At 49.5% G+C, this 16,104-nt stretch overlaps 1 protein-coding gene across 2 annotated transcripts in view; it reads left to right on the plus strand.

The window, feature by feature from the left end:
* The first annotated feature begins 3,515 nt into the window (after positions 1–3,515).
* NEURL3 (neuralized E3 ubiquitin protein ligase 3) overlaps positions 3,516–16,104 on the plus strand; it is a 79,215-nt gene continuing 66,626 nt past the window's right edge. The window contains exons 1-3 of one of the 2 annotated variants that reach the window (XM_027128963.1): positions 3,517–4,064; positions 5,031–5,102; positions 5,745–6,710. In XM_027128963.1, the coding sequence (XP_026984764.1) occupies positions 3,587–4,064; positions 5,031–5,102; positions 5,745–5,953 (759 nt within the window). In that variant the 5' untranslated portion in view covers positions 3,517–3,586 and the 3' untranslated portion in view covers positions 5,954–6,710. Of the gene's footprint in view, positions 4,065–5,030; positions 5,103–5,744; positions 6,711–16,104 lie in introns of those variants that run through there. The other variant, XM_027128964.1, reaches the window with a different exon arrangement.

Below are 16,104 nucleotides of genomic sequence, written 5' to 3' on the forward strand. Positions count from 1 at the left end.
TGCTTCCAGAGCCTGGGCTCCGCTCCCTCCCAGGCGGCAGGAGACACCGATGCTGCTGCTGCAGTGGCAACTGTTTGGATTCCAGGCGATGATGGTGCCACGAAGGGGGCAGCGCAGGGGTGTGGCCCGGGATCCCTCACTTCTGGCTGCACAAACATCTCCCCGTGCTCCGTTTCCTTAGAGTGCTTCTCTGTGGGGTGGTGGGGAGACTGGAAGGCACTTAGTGGGTGCCCGGTGCCAGGAGAGGCTGGATGGCTGGAGGGGCGGTGATGACAATGAAGACCCAGGGAGGTCCTCACTGCATGGGGGCCTGACCCCAGGTCACTTAGATTCCAAGAGCCTTGCTGCGAAGATTCTCGGATTGGAGTCTACCTGTCCAGCGGGTGGGACATCCAGAGGCCATGACTGTGCTCCCTGCGCCCCAGCAGCCCAGGGAGTCCTCGTTGCCAAGCCCAGTGCACGGTGGGGGAGTGAAGGAGTCAGGCGGCGTGACTGGGGAGGGTCCTCCATGGGCCACGCAGCTTCTGGAGCCTCAGGATGCTGCCTGAAAATGCGGCTGATGAGAAGAACAGCCACCTACGGGCATGAGGAGCTCAGAACCCCCTGCCCAGCCGGCTGGGGACAGGCCTACTTGGAGAGCCACACTTGGCCTGTACCCACCTCTGCCTCTCCCCGGCCCAGGAGCGGGGGGCGGGGGGAGACTGGGTAGCCTGGGTCAAAGAATGGGAGGAGCCCTGCCAGCCTGCCCAGTGGAAGGAGACGCCACCCAGAGCCAACTCCAAACTCAGGCGCAGAGCCCCATGCAAAGCAGAGGAAGGGGCCGCGCAGGCGGAGGCAGTCTTGCAGGCTCTCTGCCCGGCCGGCAGGACAAGGGTGGCTGTCAGTGCCACTCAACCTCGGCCTGTGCAGCTGGGAGAAGGGAGCACAGTCCACTGGCCTCTGGTGTCCTGTGCAGCACTTGTGTCCTCTCAGCCTCCCTCATCTACTTGGTGACATGAGGACATAGCTCCCACAGGCCGATTTCCCTGGCTCCTCTGCTTCCCCCCATGCCCCATCCCACTGTCCCCAGAGCCAATCCTGCCTGCGTCAGCCCCTGTCCACGGCAGCTGTGCGGGGGATTGGGGGGGACTCCATCCACTGACCCCTTGCCGAGGGAGGGGAGTCAGCTGTCGGCCAGGACAGGGTCATCTCCACTGGGTACTGTCTCGGGCCACGAGTGGGGCCTGATGGGTCTCCCGTCGCCCCGACCCGAGGGTGGGCCCCTTTCCCTGCAGGGGCTGCACTGGGTGAGGCTGAGGTGATCCCTGTTTGAAGCCCAGCTCTGCCCTTGCTGCTCACCGCTGTCAGGCCTTGCCGCGTGGTGGCAGGTTGGATGCGGTGGTGTGTGGAGAGGCTGAGGGTCCTGCTCACCACCCACACCGAGCCCACTCCAGGGCTCCCCTCCAGTCCCGACCTCAGGGTTGGGCGGTGACCCAGCCAAGTGAGGGGGGTGGCCCCCACCCTCCAGGGTGGGTTACGGCTGATTACATCAGGACCCCCACCTGCCCCCCGCTCCCAGCCCGATGCCTGTCCAGGTGGGCACTGAAGTCCTCACGTTCAGGATCCCCAGACAAGTGCCTGGAGACTCCAGGCCTGGGCTGTCGGGCACATCATTCCCACTGTGGATGAGGGACCAAACCCAGAGGGGCAGTGACCTGCCTAGGTTCACAGCAGAGCCGCGGCTAGAATCCGGGTGTCGGTCCTCACTGCCCTCCACAGGGTCTCCTGGCTGCCCCAGCAACTTGAGTGGATGCAAGGACAGATCCACCTGATGTCAGGACCCTCAACTCTGGCTTCTGGTCACCATCTGTGCCTTCTCTGGGCCTCCCTTGCTGGTGCACAGCCTGGAGGAGCAAGGGTTGGTGGGCCAACCCTTTGGGAAGGGAGGGAGAGACCAGGGCATTCCAGGAAGGGGTGGTGGCGTGGGCAGGGGCATGGGTGAGGCTGAGGGAGGGGTGAGCTTGGATAGTAGGGTGGGTTCAGAGGCCCCCCAAGCCAGGGTGAGCGCTTTTCCCTCACACGTTGGGTGAGGGAACCATGCCAGGCTTGTCTTTGGCCTTTGGAGGTCAGGGATGGATTCACTGTGACCTTAAGGGTGTCCCTTGTGCCTGACCAGGAGCCTCCCCTCCTTGTGCTGGGCTGGAAACTTGCAGGCATGTGGGTGTCAGAGAGGAGGGCTGGGAGGGAGGGGCCTTGCTCCTTGGGGCTGGGGTCTGGCTCAAGTGTTTTTTTTTTTTGGCTGCATCGGGTCCTCATTGCTGTGCGCGGGTTTTCTCTAGTTGCAGTGAGCGGGGGCTACTCTTTGTTGTGGTGCGCGGGCTTCTCATTGCAGTGGCTTCTCTTGTTGCGGAGCACGGGCTCTAGGTGCACAGGCTTCAGTAATTGTGGTATGTGGCCTCAGTAGTTGTGGCTCGCGGGCTCTAGAGTGCAGGCTCAGTAGTTGTGGCACACGGGCTTAGTTGCTCCGCGGCATGTGGGATCTTCCCGGACCAGGGCTCGAACCTGTGTCCCCTGCATTGGCAGGCGGATTCTTAACCACTGCCTGGCTCAAGTTTTGACTGAATTCACCTCTTTTAATTTTCTATTTCCCTCTTCCAACCCAGAAAGAGCAGGGCCAGGAGGGGAGGAGGAGGGGATGGGGAGAGAGAGATAAGGCCTATGGAGATAAGAGCCGTTCTGGGGGCAGAAAGCTCTGCCAGCTTCCTCCAGGCCTCTGGGGCTGAGAGAAAGAGCTGCCCAGCAAGGAACTTAACCTTCCCGGCTGCCAAGTGGAGTCAGGTCAGGAAATCCCGTGATTTCAAAGCCTACCCAGGACTTGGCTGGGCCCAGCCCACGATTCTGAGGGGCTGACCTGGGACTCCCCCTCTGCAGGCTTTGCCCCCTCACCGGATTGGGAGTTGCCAGGCACCTTCTCTCCCAGGACAAGAAAGTCACCCTCTTTGGGGTCCATGGGCTTCACAAGTCACGCGGGTTCTCTGTGGGAAAATCAGAAAGTCACACAAGCAGAGAGGAAAACACAGCACCAGAGACGACCACACACACAGCATGTCAGTCCAGTTCCTTTCAGGCTGTTTCCAGAAACAGATGAGATATACATGTATATAGTAAACGTATAGGTGTATGTGCCAAAACCAGGGTCATATTCTGTCTACCGTTCTAAAACCTGCTCTTTCTAGTTAACGGCAATAAGAGCCATTACCAGGTATCCAGAGCCGGTGCTGCCATTAAAGGAACTGCGGTTCCTTTAATTTTTACAACATTCCCTACGGGAGGGGAACTGAGGCTTGGGGAGATTCACGAGGGAACTAAGATCCCTGATAGGCAAAGCAGGCTCCTCACTGGTTCTAATGTCGGGGTGGGGAGAGGTGGGGGGTGGGGGTGGGGAGAGGTGGGGGGGAAGAGCGGGCACAGTGGCACCGGGGAGCGAGGGCTGGTGGAAACGCCCCCTCCCCTGGGAGCGGGTGTGTGTGCTGTGATGGCCTTTGCAGCCCGTGGGTCCGGCCCGCCCCGCCCCGCACTGACACCTCCCGCCCCCGCAGACGCCGAGATGCCCCGAGAGGCGCTCCGTTTCCACGCCGAGGCCGTGGGCGCGCAGGTGCGTCTGGACGCGCAGCGGAGCACCGCGCGCAGGCGCGCCACATTCCGTGACGGCATCGTGTTCAGCCAGCGGCCGGTGAGGCCCGGAGAGCGCGTGGAGCTGCGCGTGCTGTGTCACGAGTGCGGCTGGGTTGGCGGCCTCCGCGTGGGCTTCACGCGCCTGGACCCCGAGCGGGTGACCGCGTCCGGCCTACCCCCCTTCGTGTGCCCGGACCTGGAGCAGCAGAGCCCGACGTGGGCGGCCATGCTGCCCGATGGCTGCGGGCTCACCGGGGACGTGGTGCGCTTCTGGGTGAACCGCCTGGGCCGGCTCTTCGCCCAGGTAAACGCGGGCCCCCGGCTCCTGCTGCGTAAGGACGTGCTCATGGGCGCCCCGCTCTGGGCCGTGATGGACGTGTACGGGACCACCAAGGCCATCGAACTGCTGGGTGAGGCCACGGGTGGGGACCCAGGCTCCTCCCCTGGGCGGGAGGAGGTGGAGGCTCGGGCGGTACTTCACCTGCATCCAGAGCCGCGGGGAGAACTGTTGTTTCATTCATATGCAGCCAGTTTTTCCATCAGCTCATGTCAGGGTATGACATGGGGACAAGACCTAGTCATAGGGAGGGCAGCCTCATCTCTGAAGAATGAGAAGACGTGCTCAGCACCCCAAACATCTGTTAGAGGGCTGATCTCTTTCACAAAGGAAGAAATTTGGGGGCTAGGCTTTGCAGTCTAAGTAGGAGTTTGCTGAGACAGGGGTGGCAACAAAGGGAACATAAGTGTGAGAGTTAGAGCAGAGCAGGAAGGCAGCCTGGGGGGCAAAGGTGAGATGTTCAGGCACTGGGTGGGGAAACAAGGACCACCTGAAAGGAGAGAGGATTTCAGGAGAGGGAGGAGATACAGGAACACTCATAAAAAGAAATTCTGGCATTCTGGGCTGGTGTTCCATGGGCCTGCACAAGCTTTCCAGACACCCCCGCGCGTTTGCTTTTCCCACTGCTTGTCACAGCTGCTGGAGCCTCACCTCTGGAGCCCCTGAATTGGTAGGTCTGGAGTGGAGCCCCAAGCACCTGTTTTCCCTCCTGGGGGATTTTGAAGCACATCTGGGTTGGGGACCGTGAATAATGCAGAAGGTCTCCGCTCAAGCAGCGGAAGTAGGGCAGAGGGGAGCTGTCTAAAGGAAGGGTGGATTAGCAGGAGGAACCTGCAGTTCTACAAATCCTCTGCTGGGTTCAACTGGGAAAGGGGCGGCCACACAGGGCTGGGTGACCAGCTTGGAGCTCCAGCATTGCACCCCAGAAAAGAAAGGGGATGGACACTTTGGTTTAGGGGCAGGGGCTGGGGAGGTGGGAGGGAACGAGGACACTCTGACTTTGCTTTCCCCAGGCCCTGACTTTCCCTTTCTGCCTTAGATCCTACAGTCAGCGCCCCGACCCCAGCCATGCCGTGGGTCCTCAGTGATGAGGCTCTGCCTGAGTCCAAAGGTGAGTGGCTTCCCCGAGCCCCAGGGACTCCCCAGGACTCCAGCACTAGGGGAGCTGGGGGAGGCCCCAGCCCTGGGAACTCAGTTAAGTCTTTCCAAGTCCTATCAAGTCTCCCACGGGCTTTAGGCCAGAAAGATTTGGCTCCGCCCCTGGAAACCTAAAAGCAATTTAACAGCTCTGCCTTCTAGAACATTGGCTAACTTCACAAGTTACTGGAGCACATTCATGAACAGATGTTATTTTGTCCGTCTGCTTTTAAAAAAGCAATCCACGTTCATAGTAATTTGCCAAACAGAAATAAAATACGTATTAAAGGATAAAGAAGGAAGTAAAACAAAAACAAAAAAACACCTCCCAAACCTCGCATTACCTGTTACGTGGATTTCCTCCCAGTATTTTGTGGACTTATATATGGGGAGTTATTTGTGCTTTGTTTTCCTTTTTTCTAAAGTGGAATCTTATTATATGTATGTTTGTACCTTATGGTTTTCGTCCCAACCTTTTTCACTTGATTACATTTTCTTACAAGGTAATATTCTTCAGAATCCGACTGCAGAGTTCTCTGTCCCGTGGTTATATCATGAGTGGGCTGCCCACCCCTTGCCCCCAAGCGCCCCTGACCTCTGTTGTCCCCTTTCCCAGCCACAGCAGGAGAGGAGTGTGCCATCTGCTTCCACCAGGCTGCCAACACCTGCCTTGTCCCCTGCGGCCACACACACTTCTGCAGCTGCTGTGCCTGGCGGGTCTTCAGGGACACGGCCAAATGCCCCGTGTGTCGCTGGGAGATTGAGGCGGTGGCTGCAGCTTGGGACCCTCCTGCTCTGGGCCCTGGTGTAGGTGCTCAGCTCTGAGCCCGGCCCCTGCCAAGGGACGAGGTGCAGCTCTGCCCACTTTCTGGAGAAGAGTCAGAAAGGCTGGTTAGCGACAGGTGTGGCGGAGAGATGGAGTCAGGGCCGCAATGGCTCTTCCCCCTCCTCAGCAGGAGGGGACCAGTGGACCAAGGAGGTGCCCCTTTCTGCCCATACCGGAACTACCTCCCTGGTGGGCGTCTGGCTGGAGAAAGTGGCTCAGCAATAGGCCAGCGGGGTTCTCACCCCTCTGCCTAGCTCCACGTTCATTTTTGCCTGCCAAGGGTTTTGGCAGGTCACCTGGTTCAGCCACCATGAACCTAGCAATCCCCGGTACACTGGAGTCCCAGGAACCCACATGTGCCAGTGAGAAGGGCCTTTGTGTAGAGAGGGGGCAGCCTGATCCCTGGTTTTATGGCTAAGGAAGTTAAGGTACCTGCGCGTGTCTGGTGAAGCCCTGCCCACCCCGGGGTATTGAGGAGCCTGGACCAGATGCAGGGAGCATCTGGGTGGAATTTTGTTTATTTATTTATTTTTTTAAATTGAAGTATAGTTGTTATACAGTATTAATAAGTTATAGATGTACAATGTAGAGATTCACAATTTTTAAATGTTATACTCCATTTATAGTTATTATAGAACTATTGGTTGTCTTCCCCCTGTTGTACAGTATATCCTTGTAGCTTATTTTGTACCTAATAGTTTATACCTCTTAATCCTCTACCCCTAAATTGCCCCTCCCTGTTCCCTCTCCCTACTGGTAACCACTAGTTTGTTCTCTATATCTGTGAGTCTGCTTTTTTGTTATATTAACTAATTTGTTGTATTTTTTTAGATTCCATATATAAATGAAATCATACAGTATTTGTCTTTCTCTGTCTGACTTATTTCACTTAGCATTATGTCCTCCAAGTACATCCATTTTGCTGCAAATGGCAAAATACCATTCTTTTTTATGGCCGAGTAGTATTCCATTGTATATGTATACCATAACTTCTTTATCCATTCGTCTGTTAATGGACACTTAGGTTGCTTCCATATCTTGACAATTGTAAATAAGGCTGCTGTGAACATTGGGGTGCATGTATCTTTTCAGTCTGTGTGTGTCTCTGTATCTGAAATAAGTCTCTTGTAAGGCAGCACATATGGGTCTTGTTTTTGTATCCCTCAGCTACTCTATGTCTTTTGGTTGTAAATTTAGTCCATTTACATTTAAGGTAATTATCAATATGTGTTCTTATTGCCATTTTGTTAATTGTTTTGGGTTTGTTTTTGTAGGTCTTTTTTCTTCCTTTCTTCTTGTTTTGTTCTCTTGATATTTGATGACTATCTTTAGTGTTATGTTTGGATTCCTTTTTCTTTTTTGTGTGTATATCTGTTATAGATTTTTGGTTTGTGGTTACCATGATTTTTGGTTTGTGGTTACCATGAGTCCATACATACATACATATATATATATATATATATACACATACATATATATGTATATATATGGTTGTTTCAAGTTGCTGATTGCTTAATTTGAAATACATTTTAGCAGACATAGAGAACAAACGTATGGACACCAAGGGGGGGAAGGGGAGGTGGGATGAATTAGGAGATTGGGATTGACATATATACACTAATATGTATAAAATAGATAACTAATGAGAACCTGCTGTATAGCACAGATAACTCCACTTCACTGTAGAGTAGAAACTAACAAAGCATTGTAAAACAGCTATACCCCAATTAAAAAAAAAAAAAAGAAATGCATTTAAAAAACCCTGCATTTGTACTCTCTTCCCCTCACAATGACTGTTTCTGATGTTGCATTTTGCATATAATTATTTTGTGTATCCCTTAACTACTTATGTGGATAGAGATGATTTTACTACTTTTGTCTTCTAACCTCCCTACTAGCTTTGTGTGTGGATGATTTCCTACCTTTACTGTATGTTTGCCTTTACCAGTGAGCTTCCTCATTTCATAATTTCCTTGTTGCTAGTTGTGGCCTTTTCTTTTTAACCTAGAGAAGTTCCTTTAACATTTGTTGTAGAGCTGGTTTGGTGGTGTTGAACTCTTTTAGCTTTTGCTTGTCTGTAAAGCTTTTGATGTCTCCATTGAATCTGAACGAGAGCCTTGCTGGGTAGAGTACTCTTGGTTGTAGGTTTTTCTCTTTCATTACTTTAAGTGTATCCTGTCACTCCTTCTGGCCTGCAGAGTTTCTGTTGAAATATCAGCTGATAGCCTTATGGGATTTCCCTGTATGTTATTTGTTGCTTTGCCCTTGCTGCTTTTAATATTCTCTGTCTTTAATTTTTGTCATTTTAACTACAGTGTGTCTTGGTTATGTTCCTCTTTGGGTTAATCCTGTATGGAACTCCCTGTGTGTCCTAGACTTGAGTGACTGTTTCCTTTCCCAGGTTAGGGAATTTTTCACCTATTGTGTTTTCAAATATGTTTTCAGCCCCTTTCTCTCTTCCGCTTCTGAGGCCCATATAATGTGAATATTAGTGCATTTGATGTTGTCCTAGAGGGCTCTTAAACTATCCTAATTTCTTTTCATTCTTTTTTCTTTTTTCTGTTCAGTGGCAGTGGTTTCCAGTACTCTGTCTTCCAACTCACTGACCTGTTCCTCTGTATCATTTGGTCTGCTGTTGATTCCTTCTAGTGTATTTTTCTTTTCAGTTGTTGTATTCTTTGTCTCTGTTTGGTTCTTTATATTTTCTAACTCTTTGTTGAAAACCCCTAACTGCTTGTTCTGCGCATCCATTTTTCTCCCGAGGGTTTTGATCGTCTTTACGATCGCCGCTCTGAACTTTTTCTTCAGTAGGTTGCCTCTCTCCATTTTACTTAGTTCTTCTTCTTGGGGTTTTATTTTGTTCCTTCGTCTGGGACGTGTTCTTCTGGTGCCTCACTTTGTCTAAAGTGCTATTTGTATTTTTATGTATGTGGTAGGTTAGTTACATTTCTCGACCTTGGAGAAGTGGCCTCCTGTAGGAGACGTCCTGTGTGTCCCAGCGGTGTACTTCCTCCCCTCTCATCACCCAAGCTATATGTTTTAGGGGTTCCCCCTAAGAGGGCTGTGTGGGTCCTTCCATTGTGGTAGGCTGACTACGTGAGCAGTCTGGTACAGGCTTGGTTGGCCCTGCCCTGTGTGCACGCTGCTGGCTGCTGGTTAGCAAGGCTTGGTCATGCGGCAGCTGGCTGAGGAGCTCCAGGGTGCCCTGGGGCTAGTGTTGGCTCACTGGTGGGCAGAGTTAGCGTCCAGAAGACTCTGGGGTTGTTGCCTGCCCACTGGTGGATGAAGCCAGGTTCTAGGGTTGGTGCTAGACTACTGGCAGGCAGAGCTGGGTCCTGGAGTCTGGCTGCAGAGCCCAGGGATCCTGGAGCTGGTGTCAGATTGCCGGTGGGGTGAGGGAAAGGGCTGGTCCCTGACACAGTTGGGTATGGAGTCCAAGGTGTCCCGAAGCTTGTGTTGGCCTGTAAGTGAGCCAAGATGGCAGCCACCGGCAGCAGTGTTCACGCGGTAGAATGAATGCCCCAAAATATCTGCTGTCAGTGTCTATGTCCCCAGGGTGAGCCACAGCCGCCCCCCTGCCCCCGCCTTTCCAGGAGACTCTCCGAGACCAGCAGGTAGGTCTGGCCCAGGCTCCTATTACATTACTGCTTCTGCCCTGGGTCCCAGCGTGGGTGGGATTTTGCATGCACCCTTTAAGAGCGAGGTCCCTGTTTCCCCCCGTCCTTTGGGACTCTGGAAACTAAGCCCTGCTGGCCTTCAAAGCCAAATGTACTGGGGGCTTGTCTTCTCGGTGCCCGACCCTCAGGCTGGGGATCTTGACATCAGGCTCAGAGCTCTCACTCCTGTGAGAGGAACCTTTGCAGTTCCTCTCCAGCTTGTGGGTTGCCCACCCAAGGGCATGGGACTTGATTATATGGTGAGTCTGCCCCTCCTACCCATCTCAGTATGGCTCCTTCTTTATGTCTTTAGTTGTAGAAGATCTTTTCTGGTAGGTCTGGGCTTTTTCATCAATGGTTGTTCTGTATATAGTTGTGATTTTGGTGTGCTCGTGAGAGGGGATGAGCTCAGGGTCTTTCTACTCTGCCGTCTTGGCCTCTGTCCGCCTGGTAGAATGTTGACAGTCTGTATGGAAGCTGGGTCACTGTAACAAGTCCTCTGTAAAGGCGATCAGCAGCCACCTGCCCCGCCTTCCTTGCAGGGCGGTTGTGAGGTCCCAGTGAGATCGTGCATCTGAAGATGAGTGAGCATGTGAGAGTGCGCTGTTACCATTGGGCTTCTTTCCTTGCCAGTTTCTGAGATATCAAAATAAAGTTTGTCTTTTATGAATGATTTTGTAATGTGTATGTCCCCTCTGTTGCAGTCAGTGGGAGTGAGTAGGGCTGGGGACTGGTCAGGATGCAGGGGCGTGGGGACATGCCTTCCTCTTCTCCAAAGAGACATCCTGGGCTTGCAGTGGACTAGGTGGGGTCTGGACCCTCAGGCCTGTGGACTCTGGACTCTGTGTTGCTGAGCATGTGAAGGGGATAGTCCTACAGCTACAACCGGGCTCTGCCCTTGCCACCCTTGACTTGTGAGGACTTCCTGGAGGCTCTGGCTCTTGAGTGAAGGGAGGAGGTGACCTGGGGACCCCCTCGTCAGCCGGTGTTTGTGGCGGGGGATGGAGGAGGACAAGCCATACCTGTTACTTTGCTCTGGTTCCTGCTTCATGACTGGTGAGGGAGAGAGCTAATAGGGAGTTTGAACCTCTTGTGCCCAAGATCATGATGATGGGCACCTCCACAAACGGCATCCCTGCACCATGGCCAGCCAGAGGGTCAAGACTTTGGGTTAGGTGACCCCAGAATAGCTTTCACTCTGGAGTGGGATCTCCTCTCTGCCACCCTTGAGTGTTCTAACCTTTGTCACGTGAGCCTCAGTTTCTTCATCTGTAAAGTGGAACTAAGATAATTTTCTTTGCTGGTACGTTGTGAGGATAGTGAATGAATGAAACTTGTAGCTTAGAGGAAGTACTCAAAATACGGCAGCTTCCTTTCCCTGGAAAAGGCATCTCCCAGGAGAAGCAGCCAACAGATCACTGGGCTGGCGGTCGGGGTCTGGGGGGTGGTCCCGGCGGCCCCCACATCACCCCAGTATTTTGGAATGATTCCTGAAAAAAGACAACTTTTTTCATCTTTTAAGTGTCTTTTTTTTTTTAATTTTATTTATTTATATTTGGCTGTGTTGGGTCTTCGTTTCTGTGCGAGGGCTTTCTCCAGTTGCGGCGAGCGGGGGCCACTCCTCTTCGCGGTGCGCGGGCCTCTCACTGTCGCGGCCTCTCTTGTTGCGGAGCACAAGCTCCAGACGCGCAGGCTCAGTAGTTGTGGCTCACGGGCCTAGTTGCTCCGTGGCATGTGGGATCTTCCCAGACCAGGGCTCGAACCTGTGTCCCCTGCATTGACAGGCAGATTCTCAACCACTGCGCCACCAGGGAAGCCTGAAGTGTCTTTTTTTTTTTTTTAAAACCCAAATACCTCCAAGGCGAGGGTAGCACTTTAATCCTACTTCCAGCGAATGCCTCCTTATTAGTTAACACCTAGCGAAGCCTTTGAAATGATATAACCAGAGAGGGGACTTCTGGAGTGGTGGCATAAGGACTTCTGTAAAGGCTTTTCTCCATAAAAGCAACAGAAATATTGGCAAGATTATAAAATTCAACGTTTCCAGAGCTCTGGATGTTAACCAAAGGCTAACAAGGTTTATCGAAGAGAATTTACTCAATTTCGGTAAGAGCAGTGGGGTTTGTGGTGGTTTAACCTGGCCTGCTCCCATCCCTCTAACCTCAGCTCCATGGTAGCCTTAAAAACCAGCAGCCTTGCAGCCACCAGAGGGGACAGGTTGTGTTGGGAACTCCTCAGAAAGCTCTACCACCAGAGCATCATCACTGTTTGGCCTGTACTACACTTCCCTGGAAAGTCTTCATTTATAGGGTGTTGTCATTACTTAACCCAACTTGGAACCCTCTCCATGGGAAAACCCCTATTCCCAGGGCATTTGTCAAACATCATCAGCTTCAGTTGTTTAACATTGCAGCTGCCTGAAACCGTGATACCAGTTGAGGCAAACAAGGACAGCCAGGAATGTTTATCTCAGGCAGGCAGTGAGCCACAGTGTGTCTGACCATGGGCAGGAGTAGTTGGGCTGGATGTCTGGGTCAAAGAATTAAGGCAAAGCCCCAGATACTGAAAGTTCCGTAAGGCAACAGAAGCCTCTATATCTGGAAAGCTAATTTTTTAAAATAAAATGTATGTATTTATCTATTTATCTATCTATCTATCTTTGGCTGCGTTGGGTCTTCGTTGCTGTGCGCGGGCTTTCTCTAGTTGCGGTGAGAGGGAGCTACTCTTTGTTGCTGTGCGTGGGCTTCTCATTGCGGTGGCTTCTCTTGTTGCGGAGCACAGGCTGTAGGTGTGCAGGCTTCAGTAGTTTTGGCTCGTGGGCTTCAGTAGTTGTGGCTCACCGACTCTAGAGCACAGGCTCAGTAGTTGTGGTGCACGGACTTAGTTGCTCCGCAGCACGTGGGATCTTCCCGTACCGGGGCTCGAACCTGTGTCTCCTGCATTGGCAGGCACATTCTTAACCACTGTGCCACCAGGGAAGCCCCAGAAAGCTAATTGTTGACTCATCTTGTCCAGCAGTACATACATTCCATTTCTCATTATCACTTTAGGCAGATGCGGTGTAATTCACAGCTGAATATTCTATTCTTTGCAAGCAAGGCACCCAGGCTAACCAGGAATCTCAGTGCCAGGGGAGATGACACCCAAGAAAAGCCAAGTATTTGAGGAAAGCTAACATCATGGGGGAAAAGACATCCAACTCAGCAAAAAGAGGACTTCATACCTGAAAAAAAATACACAGTTAATAGAGCAGACAGACCTGGGCTTTAAGACAAATATAATTAGATGCAAAAAGATATTGCATCAAAAAATCTAGGTACAAAAAAAAAAATCTAGGTACCTTGGAAACAAAAAACTAAATCATTGAAATAAAAACTTATTAGATGGACTGAACAGCAGAAAGATTATAGCTGAAAAATAATTCATGATCTGGAAGCAAACAGAATGGACTGCAAAGTTACAAAGAGATGAAATATATGAAATAAAAGAGAATAGATGCAGAAATTCAAATATCCAAAATTTCAGGGGAAAATAGAGAAAATGGAGGAAAGAGAATACTCAAAGAAGAAAGGAAAATTTATATTGAGGAAAGACATGACTCTTCATACTGAGAAAGCATGCTAGTTGCCAAACAGAATACATGGAAAAAAACCCAGAAAACCTTCATCTTCACACATACTGATGAAATTTCAGAGCATTGGGGGTAAAGAGAAGACCCAAGGAGGAAAAAACTAGATCACATACAAAGAATGTGAATCAGATTAACAGTAGACTTTTCCTCAACTATACTGGATGTTGAAAGACAATGGAATAATATCTTCAAGGTTCAGAGAGTTTTTAAATTTTATTAAGGTATAATTTACATACACTAAAATGTACAGATCTTAAGTCTTCATTTTGATGAGGGAATAATTTTGAAATTTAAAATTCTCCAAGCAACTACTCTCTCATTCAAGCATGAGAGAAAAATGAAATTTTCAGATATAAACTTGGTTTTTCACTCACCAATACTTTATGAAAGAATTTTTAGAGAAATTGCTTCATAAGAAAAAACAAGAAAAGTTAACTTTTTGTGATCAATGAAAGCACAGAAAGTTGAGTCTAAATACGTGTTAGTCATTAAAAAAAAATCAATAAAAATCTGGAGTGAAAACCACAGTCAGTATCATTTTGGATGGAGCGAGGGGAAGCAAAAGCATGCTAAGTTTCTTTTCTCACTAGGAAGAAATAAACAACAAAATGAGAAAAATGTAAGTTGAATTGATATGTTGAAGAACATACAGAGTGTAGAAGACTACAAACAGAATATATAAATTCCAAATCATTAAAATAATAGAACTCCAATTTCAACAATCCAACAAAAGGCAGGATAGGAGATAAAAGAATAAAAAGTAAAGTAGATAGGTACAAGTCCAGACAGAGCAGTACTAATAGTAAATGTGAATGGGTTAAATTCACCTCTCAGTTGACAAGGATTTTGAGTTTGGGCAAATAAAAAATATAAATAAATTTAAAAAATACAATCCTGTTACATTCTATCTCTGAGAGGTGGACCTAAAACAAAATCCAAGAAGACTCAAAATAAAGGAAAAGAAAAATATACCAAGCAAATATGAAGAACAAACAAACGCATTGTGGCAGCCAATGATCAGGCTTGCCTTGGAGATCCCTCAAGGTAACATAAATGGAAAATGCCTGGGCCTTGCAGCATAAGAGCAGATAGGAAGAGATTGCCCAGTGCTGACTCAGAAAGAGCCCAGGTATCAGGCTGGGGACTATGCTCCCTGATGGGTTGAAGTTCTGCTGTGTATGTAGTGTTGATTGTTTTTGATACTGAAGTGAGACCATGATTCTACACTTCTCATACATCTTACTCCATTTAAGACCATCAAACTTTGGGCGTATCTCTTGAGACATAAGTGGGCAACCAAGAGCCACCTCCCCCCCGAATCAATATCCTATGTAAATCCTTTGATCTAGTTATTTGTAAACCAAAAGTAAAAGTTTCCTTAAACTAGGTCCAAGTCATTATTCTTGTTCATCATAAAAGACAGATTAGGCTCCTTGGTCTTAGCTTCTGCTCAGTTGTAGCTGTATTAGCATCAGACAAACTAGAATTTAAGAGAAAAAAAAGATTATAGGGGATAAGGAGGGAATTCAACTAGCGATTATCATACTAAGTAAAGTAAGTCAGAAAGAGAAAGACAAATACCATATGATATCACTTATATGTGGAACCTAAAATATGACACAAATGAACCTATCTATGAAACAGGGACTTCCCTGGGACTTCCCTGGGAAACAGGGACTTCCCTGGTGGTCCAGTGGTTAAGACTCCATGCTCCCAATGCAGGGGGCCCGGGTTCGATCCCTGGTCAGGGAACTAGATCCCGCATGCCGCAACTAAGATCCGGAGCAGCCAAGTAAATAAATAACTATTAAAAGAAAGAAAGAAAGAAACAGAAACAGACTCATGGACATAGGGAACAGACTGGTCGTTGCCAAGGGGGAGGGGGTTGGGGGAGGAATGCAATGGGAGGCTGGGGTTAGCACATGTGAGCTTTTATATATAGAATGGATAAGCAGCAAGGTTCTAGTGTAGAGCACAGAGAACTATATTCAATATCCTATGATAAACCATATGGAAAAGAATATTTTAAAAAAAGGAAAGTATATATATGTGTAACTGAATCACTTTGCTGTACAGCAGTAATTAACACAACATTGTAAATCAACTGTACATCAATAAAGTAAAAAATATAAATAAATATGATTATAAAAAGAATTATTCATAATAGTGCCAAAGTTGTCCATCAGCTGATGAATGGATAAACAAATGTGCCCTGTCCATACAACGGAATGTTATTTGACCATTAAAAAAAGGAATGAAGGGCTTCCCTGGTGGCGCAGTGGTTGAGAGTCCGCCTGCCGATGCAGGGGACACGGGTTCGTGCCCCGGTCCGGGAGGATCCCACATGCCGCGGAGCGGCTGGGCCTGTGAGCCATGGCCGCTGAGCCTGCACATCTGGAGCCTGTGCTCCGCAGCGGGAGAGGCCGCAACAGTGAGATGCCCGCGTACCGCAAAACAAAAACAAAAACAAAAAACAAAAAAAAAGGAATGAAGTACTGATTCATGCTACAACATGCTACAACATGGATGAACCTTGAAAACATGCTGAGAGAGGGAAGCCAGTGCCAAATGGCCACATAATTGAATAATTCCATCCCTATGAAATGTCCAGAATAGGCAAATCCGTAGAGACAGAAAGCGGATTCGTACGGGTGCCGGGGGCTCGAGGGAGGGAGGGGTGGGGAGTGACAACTAAGGGACATGGGGGACAAGGAAGATGTTTTAAAATTGATTTTGCTGATGGTTGCACACTCTGTGAATATGCTAAAAGCCACCGGAATGCACACTTTGAAGGGATGGAGGTTATGGCATGTGAGTTAGATCCAACTTTTTTTTTTTTTTTTTTTTTTTTTTTTTTTTTTTT

This window comes from Aethalodelphis obliquidens, unplaced genomic scaffold, assembly GCF_003676395.1.
Source record: "Aethalodelphis obliquidens isolate GAN/ISIS:26980383/991018 unplaced genomic scaffold, ASM367639v1 scaffold35, whole genome shotgun sequence".
Lineage (NCBI taxonomy): Eukaryota > Metazoa > Chordata > Mammalia > Artiodactyla > Delphinidae > Aethalodelphis > Aethalodelphis obliquidens.